The sequence below is a fragment of the Oryx dammah genome, unplaced genomic scaffold (genome assembly GCF_014754425.2).
Source record: "Oryx dammah isolate SB20612 unplaced genomic scaffold, SCBI_Odam_1.1 HiC_scaffold_1, whole genome shotgun sequence".
Classification (NCBI taxonomy): domain Eukaryota; kingdom Metazoa; phylum Chordata; class Mammalia; order Artiodactyla; family Bovidae; genus Oryx; species Oryx dammah.
The window spans coordinates 95391776-95412992 of record NW_024070185.1 but is presented as its reverse complement, the minus strand read 5'-3'; the positions used below and the strand labels follow the sequence as shown (position 1 = coordinate 95412992).

The 21217-nt window shown below is 45.1% G+C and overlaps 1 protein-coding gene across 3 annotated transcripts; it reads left to right on the top strand.

Moving 5' to 3' along the window:
* Nucleotides 1-6026: 6026 nt before the first annotated feature.
* Nucleotides 6027-10676, top strand: KLF4 (Kruppel like factor 4). 3 transcript variants are annotated; one of them, XM_040242015.1, is made up of 5 exons: nucleotides 6028-6477; nucleotides 6586-6706; nucleotides 7382-8375; nucleotides 8475-8639; nucleotides 9585-10676. In XM_040242015.1, exons 1-5 carry the CDS (start codon nucleotides 6473-6475, stop codon nucleotides 9758-9760), a joined length of 1461 nt encoding a protein of 486 aa, XP_040097949.1. In that variant the 5' UTR covers nucleotides 6028-6472; the 3' UTR covers nucleotides 9761-10676. The 3 variants fall into 3 exon arrangements, with proteins under 3 accessions (XP_040097938.1, XP_040097928.1, XP_040097949.1); XM_040242004.1 differs by having other exon boundaries at nucleotides 6027-6477; nucleotides 6590-6706; nucleotides 7382-8639; XM_040241994.1 differs by having other exon boundaries at nucleotides 6027-6477; nucleotides 7382-8639.
* The last annotated feature ends 10541 nt before the right edge of the window (nucleotides 10677-21217 follow it).

Sequence of the window (21217 nt, the reverse complement as noted above, 5' to 3'; positions counted from 1 at the left end):
AGACATAAGACTTGGGTTTGATCCCTGGGTCAGGAAGATCCCTTGGAGGAGGGCATGGCAACCCACTCCAATATTCTTGCCTGGAGAATCCCAGGGAAGAGGAGCCTGGCGGGCTATGGTCCATGGGGTTGCAAATAAGCGGACACAACTGAAGCTACTTAGCATGCAGAGTATAATAATGTTCTGCCTCTCTTTTCAACGCCAATTCTACGTGAAGAAATTGTTTATCAGGCCAGGAAAATTTGGTGAACCAAGTCAAGGAGAAAATTCCAGCAAAGGTTTTCTCTGCTGATTTGCCTTTGTGGGTTCATTTACGCCTTTTTTTTTCTTGGCATGCGGGATCTTAATTCCCCGATCAGAGATTGAATCCGTGCCCTCCGAATTTGGATAACAGAGTCTTAACCACTGGACCACCAGGGAAGTCCCTGATTCGTTTACTTTTAAATGCTAGATTTATTTCCAAAAGCACACAGTAGCAGAGGATTCTTCTTGTGGCCTTAAAAACAATCATAGTTGATAAAAGATGGTAAATGTTAGACCCTAATTATTTAAGAGAAATAGTACTACTATGCACCTTGCTCTTAAAAGAGATTACTTGCTGTACTTAGGCATTTAAAAATAACCTAAAAAGAGATTTTGGTTTTTTGTTTGTTTGTATTTTCTTAATATATCAGAACAAGCTGAAGACACTGAAAGGCTGAATTTAACATATTGCTGTCAAAATAGCTCAAGTCTTTTAAGATAATCCCATTAAGTGCAAATTTCTTTTTAAATAGCTTAAACCCAGCCTCACATTTTTGGGCTAAGAATGTAGCTTAAGTGATCAAACCTAAAGGTTCATGAAAATGATTTTAATTAAATTTCTGAGAATTGATTTTTAAATGTCTGTGATTCATTTTCTGCTCTAAAAACTTCAAAACCCAGTGTTTGGGTTTTGAAAGGCAATGGATTTGGCTCCAGCAGAGTGGCCGCTTTCTCTGTTTGGTTTTGGTTTGGCTTTTGGTTATTTGTTTTTGTGTTTTCTAGTTTGCTTTATTACAATGCCTTGGGCCGAGCTGTTCCCTCGCTTTCTGTCCAACTGTTTTGAGAGGACATAATTATGAAGGACTTTATTTTCTCTGTCCTTCATAGAATTTTTCAAAGAAGAGAAACGGCTGGAGGAAGAGAAGGGACTGGAAAGCAGAGGGCTGAGGCAGTGAACTCTCCACCAGAGACAAGTTACTGACAAGATAAGGGCAGGGCTCAAGGCAGGCTCCCAGATGAGTCCTTTCACCAGGGCAGTTTTGCTGGCTCTCTTCATGCGACAGCGAACCCTCATTGGGCATTTGTCCTAAAGATGCCCCAGCAGGACAGGAGTCACAAACAAGTAACCAGATCATGGCAGTCCACTGGGAAATGGCATGGCAGAGAGGCCACATGGCTTCATTAGAGCTCAGAGCAAAGAGGATGACTCTAGACAAGGACTAACAGACCAAGGGACAATTAAGAGGGACTAGGGAGTCTGAGCCCGATGAGAGCCTGAGGGGAGAAAAGGCATTTCAGACAGGAAAAACAGATGAGGAAAATACACACTGTGTATTCACAGACTTGAGAGAACATCCAGTTAAAGTTGAGGGAGGGTGGAGTCAGTCTCTGGAGATGATCCTGTTAGCTTGTCTAGGGCCAGGATGAGTTTGCTACTTTAGGCTAAGGAGTTTGGTGTTGCTCTTTTAGGCCAAGGAGGGTAGTTGGGCAGAAGTGATTTGAACAAAATGGATTAGATCTAATTCCAGGGAGACCATGATTTTTTTTTTTTTTTTTTTTGGCGGCAAGGAATGTGGGATCTAAGCTCCCTGACTAGGCATTGAACCTGTGCCCCTGCAATGGAAGCATGAAGTTTTAACTGCTGGACTGACTGCCAAGTCCCTCCAGGGAGGCTATGGAGGAGGTGGAAGAAGAGGACAGCAGTTTGGAGGCTTACAAAAACAATTAAAAGTGAGAGATGAGCCCCTGGGCAACTAAGACCTCATGCAGCCAAATAAAGAAAAATGTATACATATGTATAAATGAATCACTTTGCTGTACAACAAAATACATTGCAAATTAACTATACTTCAACAGAGTAGATTAAAAACCCCTTTTTCTAAAATTAAAAAAAAAAAGTGATAGATGAGGAGGGCTTGAACCAAGGCAGCACCCCCTGACAGTAGAATAAAAATGACTGAGATATTTAGGAATAGAAAGGGCTGAACTCTATGCAGATGCCTGAATGCCCAGGTCAAAGAAAATGAGACATGAGTTGAGGGAAATAAGAGCTTGGGAAGCTGGGGAAGAGTGATGAAATAAGGTGGGAAAAATGATAAGAGTCTGAGTGGATTCTGACCATGAAGGGGATTAATGAGCATAGAGTTGAGACTTAAAGGAAAGACAGGCTCTCTGTTGATGGACTGCTGACAAAAGTACATTATTTATTCATTCAAGAAACACTTAAAGAGTACTACAGTATCACTGTACTAGAACTTGGGACTATGGTAATGAAAAAACAACAGCTCCTGTCCTCATGAAGTTGAAGGTGCCCTGGAGAATCCTGGTGATAGAAACACATACCTGTATTGAGTGTTAAGTCCTACACTAAACACCTTACTTGGATGATCCCGTTTATAATCCTTATTATTTTCAGTAGTAGATACTATTAATATACCCATTTTGTAGAAGAAAAAACAGAAAAAGTGAGGTCAAGGAACTTGCCCAGCTAGAAAGCAGCAGAACCAGAACAGAAACCCAGAAAATCTCACTTTCTTAACCTCTGCACAAGACTGAGGTGAAAAAGAGGCTGGGAGTTTACCAGGACACAAGAGTCACTCAGAGGCTGGGAAAAGATTTGCCACGCTGAGAAAATTGCAAGACCTTTTCCCAGTCATTTATCTGTAGGGATTTCATTTCAAAGCGATGGATACTTCAAAGCATCTCTTACTTTCACCTTCTGAAAAAAACAGCTTTTCCTGAATCCTGTGACATTTACATACAAGCTAGGGTGCTGTCAGATGCCCAGATTCTGGTGCCCAGCTCTGGGTGCCAGGTCCTTCCCTTGAAACACTGATGTAGCCTCTTCAATTTATCACACTCCTCTGTGGCTCCACATTAATCCCTTAGCACTAGTCGTTTCCATCACATCTTCTGCCAGCTAATGCAGTTTGTGCTGGAGGAAAAAAAAAAAGTCTATTTTATAACTCCAAGGACATTAATAATTAACTTCCATACCACAAAACTTGTAATATCAGTTTGCTGAAATAAAGTCACCAGTAAGTATTTAATTCTTCTTTCAAGGGTGTCTTCCATTATTATTTCAGAGTGCAATTTAGTCATCAAACATTTACTCAGCCTCATGTTTATAAATTATATAGGCCAGGGATTTAACTCTTCTGGACTTACCTGTTCTGAAAAGAGGCATGGTCATAACCCTGATGTCACGCCAGGCACCTGCCTTGAAAGGAGATGACTTGTGAACTTGAAGTTCCTTACCTCTTTTAGAAATGCTGGAGCAAATCTAGAGAGTTCCCTTTATGATGCAATCAGAGGAATAACCAGAAAGCTGCCTGTCACAAAGAGGCACTGGCTTTCCTCCTCCAGAAGGCTGTTAGGAAAGTTTGCCTTTTTTAATTGAGTTTCAGAATCCTGTCTTGATTATATGACATAATAATAGTGGCTTTCCTATTCATCTGTGTAATATTGTTTTCTCACTGTGGTGGTTACTTTTGTTGAAGCAGAAGGCCTACTGCCTTAGATAAATAAGAGAAAAGCAGAAAGCTCCTCACAGCACTGGTTCCCTAACTAGAAAATGCCAAGTCCTGACTTACACATCAGGAGGGTGAGGGTTGCCAATCAAGGACTTATCCAAGTTCAATGCAATTTAAGAATCTTGGCTTTGATGGTAAAGTGGATTAACTTTTCCATGTATCTTCAAGCCCCAGTATCCCAAGAAATGTTTGCCATCACAATGAAAGCTACGGGGGAGGAGGTTGCAGGTATTTCTTTCTTGGTTCCTCCTTTTGAAAAAGGCAATATTTTCAGAGTTAAAGTAAACTGGCGGACTCCTATGGGGTGGGGTTGAAACTCTCCAGGCCGCGGGAGGAGGGTCGGGGGTTTCCCTACGAAAACCTGCCCTCCCCCTCCGGTTACAGGCCCTGGCAGCCATTGGCCAAAGACCGGCTGGAGGATCCGCAAGGGCTTCCAACTCTCCGAACCGAGCGGGATTCCTGGCCTTGGCATAAAGGGCTGAGTGGATTCATTCGGGGCGCGATGCATTCCAAGAATGCTTCTGTGGTTGGCAAGGAGTAGAAAAATCAAGGATAACAAATATTCTAAGGAAATCTAATAGGTACCAGGAGCGTAGGACTCAAATAAACAGGTGACTTAAAGTACGAAGTAACTGGATCTCAGTGAGGGTGAGCGCACACTGCCCAGGGCTGGGGCATCTCCTTTTTCTCTCCTGGGCTGACACCCGGCCGCCTTTACAGACAAGGGGGCTTGGTGCAAAGGGCGGGCGGAGCCCAAGGCGCGCCTGAATCCAAACAAAACACCTCGCAAGCCTACGTTTAGAAAGCCATACCGAACACCACACTCACGTTTTTAAAAAAAAAAAAAAAAAAGGGCACTGTTTGCAGAGAAGATGACGGCGAAAACATTTCCCGGCTGGAAAATTACTGATCACAAACTAAGGGGGAGTGGGGGTGGGGAGGCCGAGTTATAAGACTGAAATAACGATTGCCGTTTCCTCTTCTCTTCCTGGTGGGCAGGGACGGCTGCTGCGAGCTCCGTGGGCCCTTTTCCAGAACCCAGGTCCCACCGCATAGTTCCACTTTCTGGCACGGGGCCACTTTTCAGCTGAGCCCCTTTCGGTAGGTTTGACCGCTCTAGAGCTGAGCCAAGGGAACGAGTTGCCGTTTGACCTTTACCTCGCCACTTCACCTCTTTATGACTCAGTTTTCTCATCCATAAAGTGGAGAGTTGCGTGCTTTGCAAAGTGCTTTGAGATTCCTGGCTGAAAGGTGTCCCCGCACCTCATGCCCCTCCCCTCTCTCCCCACTTCACCTAGCGAATTCTCTTTTAGTCCCTTTCTCGCTCCTTCAGCTATCAAAACCGTAGCTCCATTTCCCATTCCGGCCTCTTTCCGCCCTTTTCAGAAGGGGAACACCCCTCTCGCTTTCTCAGTCTCCAGGTCCTCGCCACGCAGTTGAGGGGACCCACCTCCCTTCTACTCCCAACCCCCACCCGGGCAGACGAGCCCAAGAAGGACCATGCGAGGCCAGGCCAAATGCCCGCACAGGCGCTCGGGGACTAGAGCAGGGCTCCTGCGTGCGTATGACGGACCCAAGCTAGATGAGTCACGCGGATAATCGCTCTCTTCTCCAGGGCGCAGACTGCGCGGCAAGCGCGCACCGGAGCGGGGGTGGGGTTGCGCTACCGTCCCCCTCTCCCCTACCGACCCCTCTTGGCCGCGAGCTTTGAACTCAAGGAGCGACCCGTGGCGACGCCGACTGTCCCAGTCGCCCGGCGACCGGACCTGCGCCCCGTACCCAAATCTCCGCGCCCGGCCCGCTGCCGGCACCGCCGCCGGCGTCAGCGCGGCTCCTGCCCGCCAGCTGCCGGGCTGGCGTCACGGCCCGCCGAGCCCCGCCTGCGCCCCTCCCTCCTCCCCGCCCCCACGTGCGCTGAGTTTGTTTATTTAGCTGCCATGGCAACGCGCGGGGGGGCCGCTGGAGGGAGGGGAGAAGAAAGGGAGGGGCGGGGCCTGGCGGCGGGCCCCAGCGCGCAGCGGGTAGGAGGCGGGGGGGAGGGCGGGAGCGGAGAAGTTATAAGTAAGGAGCGCGCGGCGGCCGCCGGCAGTTCCCCGGCCTCAGAGAGCGAGCGCGGCTGCGGGCGCGCGGGGAGCAGAGGCGGTGGCGGGCGGCGGCGGCACCGGGAGCCGCCAAGTGCCCCTCCCCGCCCCTCCGGCCCCCCACCCACCCACCTACCCGCCCGCGGCCAGCGCCCATGGCCGCGCGCGCCTCGCGCAGCCCCCCGGACTCCGCGCCTCGCGCCGCCGCCCAGTCCGCAGATCCGCGCCACCGCATCCAGTCTCACCTGGCGGCGCCGCCCGCCCGCCACCCCGGCCACAGCCCCAGCGCTCACGGCGATAGCCGCGGCGACCGCGACAGCGGTGGGGGACGCTGCTGAGTCGAAGAGAGCGCAGCCTGGCCACCGGACCTACTTAAGCCTTGCTGATTGTCTTATTTTTACGAGTTTACAACTTTTCTAAGAACTTTTGTATACAAAGGAACTTTTTTTTTTTAAGGCATCTCCCTTTTATATTTAATCCAAAGAAGAAGGATCTCGGGCGATTTGGGGTTTTGGGTTTTGGCTTCGTTTCTAAGTTTTTTCCTCTTCGTTGGCTTTGGGGTTTGGGTACCCCTTCTGCTTCGGACTCCCGAGGACCTTTTGGGCCCCCACATTAATGAGGTAGGTGCGGCGCGGGGCTCAGGGAGGCGTGAGGGCGGATGGGACGCGCCAGAGCGGCGGTCGAGAGTGGCCCCTGACTTCTGCCTCTGTTCCCCACCCGGTCCGAAGGCAGCCACCTGGCGAGTCTGACATGGCTGTCAGCGACGCGCTGCTCCCGTCCTTCTCCACGTTCGCGTCCGGCCCGGCGGGAAGGGAGAAGACACTGCGTCCAGCAGGTGCCCCGAATAACGTGAGTGTCGGCCCGGGCCTTTGGGGCCCTCCGGTGGGCTTCTGTGGGTGGGATGGGGACGGGTGGAGCCCTGGGGTCACCGAGCACCACTAGACAACTGGCAGGAGTGGCCCCGCACGGGCTCCTCCGCAGGCTACCCGGGATGGCTTCCGCGCCCTTGGCTTAGCTGTACATGCGTGTGGTCCCGACGCGGTGGAGCCGCCAGGGGCGCACACCGGGTCCGCACACGTCCCGGAGCGCGCGAGCGGCAGGGCGGGCGCGCGGGCGACCGGGTGGGAGCTGTCTGTGTCCCCAGACACTGGCTGGGCCAGAGTGAGCTTGGCGCGTAGGCGTCCCCGTGGCGAGGGCGCACCAAGAGAACCTCGGTGTCCCAATTCCGGGGGCGGCGGGAGCGTCCCGGATCCGGCGAGGGAGGGACCCAGGCTGGCGAGCCTCGGCGCTCGCTCACACGCAATCGGGCAGACACAACCTAACATCCTCCATATATCCACGCACTGCCTTTCCCCAGACCCGGGTGTGGGCCATGATTGCAGCACTGGCACCCACAGACCCCGGGGCCTTTCCTGCCCATCCGGTCCCGGTGTCTAGGCGGGGTAGGCGCGGCGGGCCCACCACTAACATCGAGTGACAGTTAGGGACAGCACTGACTGTCTCTCTCGCGTCCTGTCCCCACAGCGCTGGCGGGAGGAGCTCTCCCACATGAAGCGACTTCCCCCGGTGCTTCCTGGCCGCCCCTACGACCTGGCGGCGGCGACCGTGGCCACCGACCTGGAGAGTGGAGGAGTCGGCGCGGCTTGCAGCAGCAGCAACCCGGCTCTCCTGCCCCGGAGGGAGACGGAGGAGTTCAATGATCTCCTGGACCTGGACTTTATCCTCTCCAACTCGCTGTCCCATCAGGAGTCCGTGGCCGCCACGGTGTCCTCGTCGGCATCAGCCTCTTCCTCGTCCTCCCCGTCGAGCAGCGGTCCAGCCAGTGCGCCCTCCACCTGCAGCTTCAGCTATCCAATCCGGGCCGGGGGCGACCCGGGCGTGGCGGCGCCGGGCGGCGCGGGCGGCGGCCTCCTGTATGGCCGGGAGTCTGCACCCCCTCCGACGGCTCCCTTCAACCTGGCGGACATCAACGATGTGAGCCCCTCCGGCGGCTTCGTGGCCGAGCTCCTGCGGCCCGAATTGGACCCAGTGTACATTCCGCCGCAGCAGCCGCAGCCGCCAGGTGGCGGGCTGATGGGCAAGTTCGTGTTGAAGGCGTCGCTGAGTGCCCCTGGCAGCGAGTACGGCAGCCCGTCGGTCATCAGTGTTAGCAAAGGCAGCCCGGACGGCAGCCACCCGGTGGTGGTGGCGCCCTACAGCGGCGGGCCGCCACGCATGTGCCCCAAGATCAAGCAGGAGGCTGTCTCCTCGTGCACCGTCGGTCGGCCCCTAGAGGCCCACTTGGGCACTGGACCTCCTCTCAGCAATGGCCACCGGCCTCCTGCGCACGACTTTCCCTTGGGGCGGCAGCTCCCCAGCAGGACTACCCCGACCCTGGGTGCCGAGGAACTGCTGAGCAGCCGGGACTGTCATCCTGCCCTGCCGCTCCCCCCGGGCTTTCATCCCCACCCGGGGCCCAACTACCCTCCCTTCCTGCCCGACCAGATGCAGCCACAGGTCCCACCGCTGCATTACCAAGGTCAGTCCCGGGGATTCCTAGTTGGGGCTGGGGAGCCCTGCGTGTGCCGGCCGTCAGGGGCACACAGGATGACGCTGACCTCACCTTCTTCATCCCTAGAGCTCATGCCACCCGGTTCCTGCATGCCGGAGGAGCCCAAACCAAAGAGGGGAAGACGGTCGTGGCCCCGGAAAAGGACGGCCACTCACACTTGTGATTATGCAGGCTGTGGCAAAACCTACACGAAGAGTTCTCATCTCAAGGCACACCTGCGCACCCACACAGGTAGGAGGACGGGAAGCCATGGGGGGGGGGTGTTGCCTGGTGTCCAGCCTCAACACTCCTCAGGGCCTCCCTTGGGATGTGGGGTGCAGTCTATCTGCTCCATCTCCTGGATCACAGGAGAGAACAGCAAACTGGCGCCTACTATTTTGCCCAGGAGCCTTTTGCTGGGCGGATGGTATCAGTGCTTGAAAGTGCAGTTTTGTTTAGGCCTTTGAAAGGCAGGGAGATTCCAGGCTGCAGGTGGGCCTCTTCTAGCTTGAGCAAAGCATTGCCCTTGTAATCAAGAAATTACGCCTTGCTGTGCAAAATCATGATAAGTTTTTTAAGCAGTTTTGTATTCTCCACTATTTTTATTGGTTGTTCCCTTCCCGGGGTTCACCCCTCCCCCTCTCTAGTCCTAACAATTAGGTTTTATTTAAATCTCAAGGACTTAATGGTTAGGCTTGCTGAGATTCTGATTTAAGACTGTCACGACAGAGAATCTGTGTAAGTAGGCACAGAAGGTCACTAAAATACAGCTTTCATTAATAATATTGGTACAGGAAAAGTAGTAATCTCCTGTCACTTTTTAGAACCAGTTGTAGCGGGATAGGATATTATTGCTTGGTTCGGGTTAGGAGAGACACACTAACAGTCATAATTTCTAAATCCATTTCCTGCCCCATCTTTGCTCAAAAGAATGAAAAGGTTAGTCCAACAGAAGTATAGTTTTAAGTGGTTTTTGTGTTTTCTGCGATTATCTAATTTCCCTTGAAAAAGGCAAAAAAAAAAAAACCCATAAAATTCCTGTTTATGATCTGAAATGTAATACAGCCTTGAGAAGGTATAAAGACATTTCCTGGATCCTTTCGGAATGGGGTACTTGAGTTGGTTTGTCTGGCCTCCAAGTTCTTAAAATTTCATCCTTCAGGAATAGCTTCCAACAAGTTTATTTTTCTTTTCTAGGTGAGAAACCTTACCACTGTGACTGGGATGGTTGTGGGTGGAAGTTTGCCCGCTCAGATGAACTGACCAGGCACTATCGAAAACACACTGGGCACCGCCCCTTCCAGTGCCAGAAGTGCGACCGGGCCTTCTCGAGGTCGGACCACCTCGCCTTACATATGAAGAGGCACTTTTAAATCCCCAAACAGTGGATGTGACCCACACTGCCAGAAGAGAATTCAGTATTTTTTTACCTTTCACACTGTCTTCCCGGTGAGGGGAGGAGCCCAGCTGGAAAGCACTACAATCATGGTCAAGTTACCAACAAGTCAACTTGTGAATGGATAATCAGGAGACACAAGGAAACCAAAAGACAAACTCAAGAAAAAAAAAAAAAAACAGATGGGGTCTGTGACTGGATCTTCTATCATTCCAATTCTAAATCCAACTTGAATATATATATATTCCTGGACTTACAAAACGCCAAGGGGGTGACTGGAAGTTGTGGATATCAGGGTATAAATTAGATCTGAGAGTTGGGGGGAGGGAAGACCAGAACCCCTTGAGAAATGTTTTGATGCAATATAAGCATAAAGATCACCTTGTATTCTGTTTGCCTTCTAAAAGCCATTATGACGATCTTAGAAGAAGAGGAAGAAATTCAGGTACAGAAAATGGTGTTTAATAGCCTAAACGATGGTGCTTGGTAAGTCTTGGTTCTAAAGGTACCAAATGAGGCCAAAGTTCTCAAACTGCTGCATACTTTGACAAGGAAAATCTATTTTTGTCTTCCGATCTACATTTATGACCTAAGTCAGGTAAATACACCTGGTTTACTTTAATCTTTTTATGCAGACAGTCTGTTATGCACTGTGGTTTCAGATGTGCAATAATTTGTACAATGGTTTATTCCCAAGTATGCCTTAAGCAGAACAAATGTTTTTTTCTATATAGTTCCTTGCCTTAATAAATATGTAATATAAATTTAAGCAAACTTCTATTTTGTATATTTGTAAACTACAAAGTAAAAAAAATGAACATTTTGTGGAGTTTGTATTTTGCATACTCAAGGTGAGAATTAAGTTTTAAATAAACCTATAATATTTTATCTGAGCATTGTTTTTGTTTTGTGTTGTTTTTCCCCGGGGAAAAGCACATAACAGAAACTGCAGTTTAAACCCAGTAGGTAAGGCACAGGAAAAGCACCCCCAAAAAGCACCCCTTTTATCTCAACAGATTAAAAGAAGACTTCTAAAAGACTACTTAGCTTTACAATGAGTACTGTCTAATGTTGTGGGGTGAAGGCTCGGAGGATTTATGATCGTAGGATTAAACTTACCTAGTTCAGGTTTCTCTTTCAAATGTTCACTTAAAGATAGAGGAAAGCAGTTTCCCTACCTAACTGAACTTCCAGGTAGAAACAGCTCAGTCATTCTTCAGCTTGCTCAGTTTACTACGAGAGTAGTCATTAAACATCCATGTTTCAGTTTCACATTTTAAAAGATCTTTATGGTTTGGTCTTTAAAATCAAATGAAAATGTAAAAGTCTCTCTTTCCCAGGCCTGGCGCTCGGAACAATTTGTATAACAAAAGAACCTCCCCACAGCGGACAATATCAAGAACAGTTCCACAGTGCCCTCATGAGGATTAAAGGATTCACTTAGGTTTTGTGTGTAACAGATACATTACTTCTAGAGCACCAAAAGAGGGTAGAACCAGAGTTTCTAGCAAATTTTTAAAACTTCATCAGTCCTCAGATAAGCCAGCCCCATTGTTTCAGTCGATTGAAACAAAAGAGGCAAAGATGACGCAGTCACAAAACCAAGGGTAATGTAAATTTGAGTACGTTTTAAACCGTGTTTTTGTAAGTTGGTAGCATATTTCTTGAATTACTAAAGCTTAAAACTTTTTTTACGGTGGATACCCAAGAATCTGAAGTTCATTTGTGGCTGTCACAGAATGGAAAAAAGCATTTGTGACTCTTGTTGACATTATGTATTTGTAATGGTGATGTGGGTGACTAATTAACATTGTCAAGCGGACAGAAGCTGACTGGCATTTTCTTTAGACTGCTTATTACCTGTCCATTATAGCTGGTGTTCAGAGGTGTGTTGGCACTGTGGGTACATTTTATAAATGGAATGAAAAACAGAAATTCGTAAGAGGCTCATGGTGGATCAACACAAAGTATTTTCCTTGGCTTTTAAGAGTCCAGCATGGCTGGAAAACGTGGCATGTGTCTTAGCTTAAAAGAAAACAGGTGCATCAATAGGATGGAATTTTATGTGGCCAAGAACATATTCAAAGCATATTTAATGACATGGAAAAATGCTCACGGTATGTTAAGTGGAAAAAGCAGGATATAAGACTATAAACAGAATGATTCCAATTGTGTAAGTTCAAATGTGTGCATTGAAGGAGAAGAAACAAAATTAAGACTAAAGACCGGAAGGAAACATCAAGATACTACTAATACTGGTTTTCTTGGGTTAAATTTTTTAGTTTCCAGCTATTCCAAAATAAGTACCTATTTTAAATGGAGAAACTTTAAAAAAGGGTATAGGTGCAACTATTTCGGCTTTATTTTTAAAAGAGCAATTAAAGTTATTTAAACAGAAAGTCAACATTCTGTTACCCTTTTCTTTGTATTAAATTATGGTTCCTGCTCTTGGAATCCACCTTTCTCTTATATAGAGGTTTCTGGCACGTAGTTTGTGTATAAAAAGTGTTTATCAAAAGCTTGTTTTACCATTTTCCTGTTTACTAACATCTCAGGTAGAAGAAACACCATAAAATACCAAGACATATTAAATGTGTTTAAATTTTCTTATGTCAAAGGGAGGAAATATTGCATTAACTTTTTCTAACCTGAAGAAGAAAGCTTCGGTATCTAAAGTGAGATTTTCTAAAAATGTAACAGAACAAAACTATTCAAGATGCATGAATAGCTAAACTATTTACTTTAGTACCTATCAGTCCTGAGCTCCTAGGTGTACTGTCATTACTGCATTACAGAGCCGTTTATACTGTATAATAAAGAGTACCCAATAATTGAGATGCCTGCTTATTACATTTTCCTCATGACATTTAATTTTATATGTCCTAGATTTTAACTTGTGTGTGTGCGCACACACAGGCACACACAGACACACACACACAGGATTAACAATAGTTTCCTATACATCAACAGACTTTCAGTCTCTTCCCTTCCAACAAAATGCCTCTTCCAGCAAAATAATTCTTTGAATCTGAGAACCTGTTTGACTCCTACAATCTTGTTTGGGTTTGTTAAAACAGGAAACTTCACCATCTCAAGCAGGACAATCGGGGATTAATGCTTTCTTTTAAAAACTGTCCCCGGTTTTTAGAAATAAGCAAAGTTGTTTCAGATTTGGAGAATCACAATTTTTACATATAATTTTTTTACATATAAGGAAGTTGAAGTGAGACAGTCTTTAAGCCATGGAAGCAAGTCTGCAGGGAAAATATTAAAACAAGCAGTGGTGGGACCCATTGTACTTTGATCTATGGGAATATCTAAATTTAGTAGCCTATGTAGCCACCTGTTCTATTATATGTTCTGGCTTCTGAAGCTCCATTCAGCATAATGCCACACACTCAGAAGTGAATTTTTTATAGTCCTTATTTCTCCCCACCTTCACCTTTCTTCCTGTCTTGTAAAACACACAGACACCATCCAGACCTACCCAAACCTTTTTTTGTTTATCATTTTGTCCTTGTATTTATTATTATGTATTAACCTTTATCTGTTTTATTTCATCTTTGCTAAGCACATTTTACACACTATTGTATAGTGACATGTTGTTACACCACTAAGCTGAAACTATTTCTGCTTCCTAAAAGTTGTTTAGGAAACTCATTCACTGTTCACATGCAGAGCACTCAGTTATATTTCATACAAAACTACCAAGAATTCTCTACATAACGAATGCTGTGGAATATATCATGGAATGTTCTATATTCTGTGAAAATGTAAAGATAGTACTGTTCCAATCGGAATGCTTTTGATTGCATTTGATTGTATAATATCTTTTTTCCCCCCACATTAAGTGAAACTAAAACGCAAGTTGAGAACAGACACCCTTTGGAAAGCTTTAACTTAGACCAAAAAAAAAAAATTTTAAGCAAATTTCTCACCATCTCCTAAAAAACTAATAAATTCTTAAATCCTTCTGAAGTACTTAGGGGTTCAACGCCCTGGTCACAGTCAAAATGCAAAGGAAACTATCTGCCAAAATGTTAGCATAAACACATAAAATTTTTCAGGCTGCCTTCTCGGCCACCATAGGCAGCTGGCTTAGTTGCGGGGGAGGTAGGGCATGGTGTAGGAATATCAGTCAAGTTGCTTCTCTGGAAACACACACATCCGGAGCCCATCTTTCTAATTGTTTTCCCCGATGCCTGTGCTATAATATCACTTTTTCGAACTGTTTCAGTCTTCTCAACACCCTAAATGAGTCAGCATGTTGCAACGCGTCCTCCCAAATGTCATTCGCCACTTGTTCTTAAAGGAAAAGGAGGAAATAAATAGAATTCTAATTTAGTAATAACGACAGGAAATAAATTCACACTTCTAGAATCCCTCTGACATTTGGGTATGCCTACTAGAACATTTCTCATTGATACAACACAATAATTATTATGTTCCAGAGTCTGAGGGCCATTTGCCATCCTTTTTTGTTTCTTTCCATGTGTATGTTACATGTTATCATCTAAACAGAAAAAGAAAGGAGAAACAGCTGTTTATGGAGTGACAGATCAATAGATGGGTGGATGAAGCTACAGGTAGAGATTCTACAATTATCTAAAATCAAATAGGGAAAATAGTCAAGGATGTCCAGTCCAAGGCATCTGAGGCTGAGAGGTTGAGTGGAGTTACAACACCTGTCTCAGCTATAATATTTGCATCTGTACTCCTGGGTACTTGATCAACATATTACTGAATGGTGACTAGATTATCAAGGCACAAAGCAAACGCACTCACACTCTCTACCTGCATTGTTGTTGTTTAGTCACTAAATCATGTCCAACTCTTTGCAGCCTCATGGACTGTTACCCGCTGGGTTCCTCTGTCCATGGGATTTCTCAGGCAAGAACACTGGAGTGGGTTGCCATTTCCCTCTCCAGGGGGATTGAACTTGCATCTCCTGCATTGGCAGGTGGATTCTTTACCACTGAGCCACCAGGGAAGTCCTACTCTACCTGCATGACCTCTTAAAAAAGCTAAAATGGATAAGCCACTTTACGGGGAAATTGAAGGAACTCTAGATACACTTGCTGAAAGCCAATGAGAAGCATGAATTTGTGAAAACCATAAGCAGAGTCTCTTTGTCATGACACATGGAAGGAATTTTTCAGTAAAGACAATCATACCCCTTTTCTGATCCTGGTCACTTCTGCTGATATATATATAGTCACCTCTTATTTCTGCACAACTGTCTGAGTTGTCTGAAGCATTTACATGCTCCATCACCTCAAATAATCCTCAGAACAAAAGGTAGGGGTGGGATTTCCCTCTCTCATCCCCATTTTATGGATGAAGAAACCAAGGTTTCCTTTATAGGTTAGTGTTTTATTTTTGTTTCTCATTCTTGCTGACATGCTCAAAGCATTTCTCTTCTAATGCTTTTGTCCTCAATCTGCTGGGATATACCCCAATTCAGAAGGATTTACTAACATCCAGGTTCTTCCAGTAAACCTGTTGAGGAGTCAAAAGCCCCAGACTTTCTGTCTCCCAGTTAACATGAGACTGCCTTTGTCAAGGTAGACAAGATGGGGAAGTTTCCTGCAGAAGTTTCTGGAGCTGATTACTCTGCCACAAATATGATTTATACTTTTAGTGTGAGGTGGAAGAACAGCACCTGTGTCTGTCTCAGCACACAGCTTTCCCAGTCAAATAGATCTGGTCAAGCCCCTTCTCTACTCATTACCTTCCCAATGTCCTTAGGACCTAGTGGGTAAAGATTTAAATTGTGGCCCCCTACTACTTGTCAAGCTTCATCTCCTTAAGTGTCCAATCACACTGTAAGTGTACCAGCCAGGCAAAACTACTCTGGACCCCTCAGTGCATGATGCTTCAGCCTTTGAGCCTTTGCTGGCAGAAGCTGGCCTCTGCTGCTTCTCAAAAGACCCATATTCCCCTGACAAGCACTCATATATCCTTCAAAGGTAATTCTTAAAAAGCCCTCCCACTCCTTCAGTCTAGATCTTTCTTTAAAATCATTTCCTTATAAGTCACAAAATTTTATACATACTAGTAAATATAAAATAGATAACCAACAAGACCCTCTCTATATCACTCTTTATTTCTATCTTATGAAAACCTGTAACAGAAAAGAATCTATAAAAAGAAAAAATACTATATATATCTTTGAGTCATGAGTCATTTGTTGTATATCTGAAACTAACACAGCATTGTAAATCATCTATATTTCAATAAAAACTTAAAAAAAAAAGATTTTATGGGCTTGGCTCCCCCAGCAGACATGAGCTCCTGAAGGGCACTGGAAGCTTTCCTTATGTGCCCTTGAATACCTGTAGTTACTGGATTTCATTGAATACACCTAATCATTTATTGATTATTTAGCCCCAAATACTGGAGTTTCTTTTTAAAGAACTCCTCCTTGCTGGGTGTTTTTAAGTACTGATTCTGTAAAGAATATTGTTCATGGCTGGATGGGAGAGGGGTGGTGTTGATATGTATTAGGGGAGGCAGATGGGTTCAGGTGACCCACTGGAAGTAGTTAGGAAACAATTGGGCATGGCCTTCAGGAAGCCAGAATTTGGGAAAAGGAAGTATTTTTTTCTTCCCTTGGGATACCCATTGTGCCTCCTCTCAAGGGTGAAAATATAAGTAAGTGAACTGTGAACATAGGACAAACACTTTAAAAGCTTTAAGAAGCTACTTTCCATTCTAGGATCCCGGATGGGCCAGCCTGCCCAAATAAGGGAGGATCACCTATTCTTCTGCAGGTTTGTTGTTCTTCAAGCTTGAGACTCTCCTTGCTGCCTGGATGACAGTAATTTTCTTACTTCTGAACATGTCTAAACTGTTCTAGAAAACTGACTCTAGAAAACAGTGCATAGAATTGACAAATGTTCCTCCTTGCCTTTGAGGCATTGTTACTACCTCGCGGAGGAATGAATAACAGACTGTGAGCACTGAAAGCTATAAAACTACACAGGCTGTCTGAGCAGGAAAGGGTCTTCAAGACCCTTCAACTCAAGGAGAGAACTGAGGCCAGGATAAAACACTGGAACTTGCCCAAGGTCACATCAAGTGTCTCACTTAAAAAGCCAAGAGTTGATGGCTCCAGCCTGAGAACCCAAGGGGACATTAGAGGAGGAGGCAGATTTTTTTTTTTTTTTTACAATATATACATCATTTTTTTTTTAAAGGAAAGTTCTAAATTCAATGTGATACTGTGCTCTGATGTCCCAAAATTGTTTCATTATTCTCTGTTGTGCTTCTATGGTATTGCGTTACTATTCACTTATCACCATGCTCCTCACTGCAGAACATAGGAACCATTGCCTAAAAGTATAAAAATATAATTCTGACTTTTTCTGCTTTCTGTTTCCATGCAACTTCATTCAAACATATATAATCTGTTCAACCCCTACCTTACCAGCAACTGTGCAAAAAGCGATGGAACCAAAAATGAATCAGTACATATAAATGTGCATGTCTACAGATATTTTTTCCTAATGCAATTGCTCTATTCCCATTGTAACCCAATAAAAATTGTTTACCTTCCTTGGAAAGGTGATTGGATAGTTAGTTCTTTGAGAGACTTACCTACGTTGACTACAACCACATGAGCCATTTTTTCCCCACAATTTTCTTGATTGCTTATTATTTTAGATACCTCCAACTTGTTTATCAGGCACATGTTAAAGCATGTTGAAACGCGTTTTTCAGGTTCAGCATGAAGGATTTGGCATTATTCAACAAAATATCATAAACTTCTCTTGAAATGAATGATTCCAGCAAAATGGAGCTTCATCCGCAAATCCAGGTCCCTTGGGTTTCTAAAGTTTGGAGACTGTATATCTAGACCAGGGGAACAACCTGATTTTGCTCTAAGCACAATTAATTTTATGACTATGCAGCATAACTGACTTCATAGGCTCTTTTGGTGCCTGGTGCCAAAGCTTGTAGAAACAGGGGAGGCTTTGCCTAAGGGATTCTTTGCATTAAAGACTTTGTTAGGCAAAGCCAGCCTGGCATGGGAGTCTGATTTGCAATTTGTGTCTTTGTAAAAGGATTAGAAGATCCCTATTGTTTAATGTTTGGATCTCAATTTGCATTTGGAAGCACATGACCTCTTCTAGGTTTACAGTTTTTTATTTTCATTTTCTTGTTCTGATATACAATCAATACTGCCTGTGAAAAAACTGATAATACGGCACAGCCAAATGTTTGCACTGATTAAGTCAGATCAGTTTTCTCTATGAATGGTGGCGTCTACTCAGGCTCCAGCAATACCGAGCCAGTGATCTATTTAGCAACTGACAAATAACTCATAGGAATAGGTACACACAATTTCATTTATTATTTCCTTAATTAGAATGTGTGGCACTTTGGGCTTTTTAAAGAAATCTTTCTAAAGCACTACAGAGGGCTGATGAGACAGTAAATCTACAAAAAGAACAGAAAGGGAAAAAAAAAATATCCTCTGACCACCTCAGGACCTATTTGAACACTTCCGTCCAATGTCCTCCTTTATAAAGAAAGGTTTGAGAAAAATTATTGTAGGTTTGCGATAACAAAATTCTCAGCTATACGTGATATTTAACTACCTGTCCTTTGGTAAACAATTTTTAACTAACATTTGCTTTGACAATGTTCCCAGATTGGCCACACAGAACTTGGAACAGAAATTGCGTGACGAGGAACAATTTCTTAGATGCTAAGTTTAGGACACATGGTTTATTTGTTTGTTTGTTTTCTTTTTAACTCTTTGGTTTCTCCATCCTTGGTCTTTGCCATTGACCACAAGAAAACATTTCTTGCATGTTTGGAGGAAGGTCCTGGGAACCTGGAGTTGCTGGTTGAGTGAGCTGGAGGTAGATGGAAAGCAGTCACGTTCACGGAGTACCTATGGTATGCCAAGGACTTGGCTCGATGTTTACTGTTTTATGATTATGCCCATTTTGTAGTAGAGAAGACGAAGGCCCAGAGGAGGCAAGTGATTCACCCAAGGTCACACAGCTGTGATGGGAAGTTAGATCTACCTGATTCCTAAGCTCGGGCTTTTTCTGCCACATCACACCACCTCCCAGGTAAACTCAAGCTAACTTCATTTGGAGGTTTTTCTGATCCTCACCTCCGTGGAATGTGTGTTGGAATGTGTGTTTTTAAAACTAAACAGGGGTTAATTTGGTGTACAGGAAGCTATAAGGACAAGACTAACCTAATCTACTCTTCTTTCTAATAGACACAAGTAATCTTATCTGTCATTCCATTAAAAATACACCACATTCTTCTGTGCTCCAGTTTGGATAATGACTCAAGAAAAGGCAGTCCGTTTCTGCATCGCAGCACCCCCACAGCTTCTATAAAATCATCAAAAGTAAGTAAGCCATGCTTTTTTCCTGGGTATTTCATTCACTGATTCCAAACTACTTGACACATGTCTTCAATCTGTTAGAATAAAGACTAGCATTTGACAGTTAGGCCAGTTGGAGGCTAGCCTAAGAGAGTATCTTGTGCGGAAGATCATACACTCCGCGCCCCCCCCCCCCCGAATGGAGAATGCCCAACAGGAAGTCAGCCAAAAGGAGTGGCACGCTGGAGGGTTGTACTTTGAGCCCACATTTCTCAGCCACGTCCCATGGGAAACACTCTCACCGCCATCTTCCAAAATGCTCTGCTAACATTCTCCTAATGCTCCCAATATCTGAAGATAATCCCTTTTCCCCTAACCGGGATCTCAACCTAAAATAGATCTGGGTCTGTGCCTCGGGGCATGGACGGATGACTCATAGAGCCATTTCTGATCTCGGAAGCAGGGGAGGCTCTGCAGAGCACGGGAGCACAGTCTGGGAGCTGGTTAATATTCAAGGAACACATGGCCGTCAGAGCCAGAAGGAGTTCCAAGAAACATGTCACCTGAAGAAGCAGAGCCCCCACCTGAAGAAGCTGAGGCCCCCAAGTTTCCACATTTAACACTGCTGTAGAATCTCACTCCTGTCTAGGACTGTTTAGACCCTCATCCTCAGTCTACATCAGGCCATAGACTGACTTGCTCAGGAAAACCCAGAGGTCCCTGAACCTTAAGTGTACGTGGTAAATGGACAGATTTTTAATGTGAGAGTATGATTCAGCATTAGCAGCAGCAGAAAGAAAAAGAGTCCCTCCTAAAAAAATGTACTGATGGAACTTCCCTGGAGGTCTAGTGGTTAATATCGTGCTTCCACTGAACGAGGCACAGGTTCCACCCCTGACTGGGGAACTAAGATTTCACATGCAGCACAGTCTAAATAAATAAATAGACGAATAGATATTTCAAAAATTTTTAAAATTCTTAAAAACGTAAAATGTGCTGATTTGACACGTTTCCTACATTTGAGTTTGGTTTTATTTTTCTCCTTGAGCTCATTCTTAGTATCTGAACTAGGTTGGCATCCAAATCTTTCTGTCCAACAGCACAGTGTAGGTTAAGTAAGTCCTAGGGCAGCTTAGGTTTCCCAGGTGGTACAGGGGTAAAGAATCTGCCTGCCAGTGCAGGAGACGCTATAGTAGGGAAGAGCCTCTGGAGGAGGAAATCCCAACTCACTCCAGTGTTCTTGCTTGGGAAATCTCATGGACAGAGAAGCCTGGCAGGCTACAGTCCATGAGGTCGCAAAAGAATCAGTCACAACTTAGTGACTAAACAACACAAAACCATTTATTAAGGAGGGCATGTAACATCTATTACATGCCCTCCTCATACTCAGTATTTGACATGTATTTTTCTCATTTGGTCTCCTCAATAACCCTTATGAGGCAGACATAATTATTCATCTCATTTCAAGGATGAGGGCTCTGAGGCCAAGAAAATTTAGGGAACTTGCCTAGAATCACAAAACCCGTGAGGAGTGAAGCGGGAATTAAACTTCATTCCACCCAGTCCCAAGTTCTCAAGCCATATGCTCTTTAGATGCAGAAGAATGTTCAGGAGAAGTTAACTGGAGGGGAAGACACCTATAGAGTACAATCCAACTTGATAAAAACATATCTACATTTATGCGTTTTGCTTTGTTTATATTTGCATTGGGAAAGTTCTAGAAGGACCACTCAAATGTCAATTCCTTGGAGCAACCTTCCCTGGCCGTACTAAAAGAACCCTCCCACTCTGTCCCTGGTATTTTTTATCTTTTATTGTGCTGGATTTTTCCACAGGGCACCAAGCATTAGCTGAGGTGTATCATATACTATATACATGTATTGTCTAGCTCCCCTGTAGAAGGAGGGGTAACAATGCCTAACAAACGGCTTGGCATGCAGTAAATGCTTAATAAGTATTTGTTGACTGGAGCAAATGTACTAAACCCTTAATGTTGATTTTTTTCCCCCTCTCTCTTGCTGTCAAACAAAAACAATTTAGATTCTTCTTCTTTTTTTTTTTTTTTTACAATTTAGATTCTTG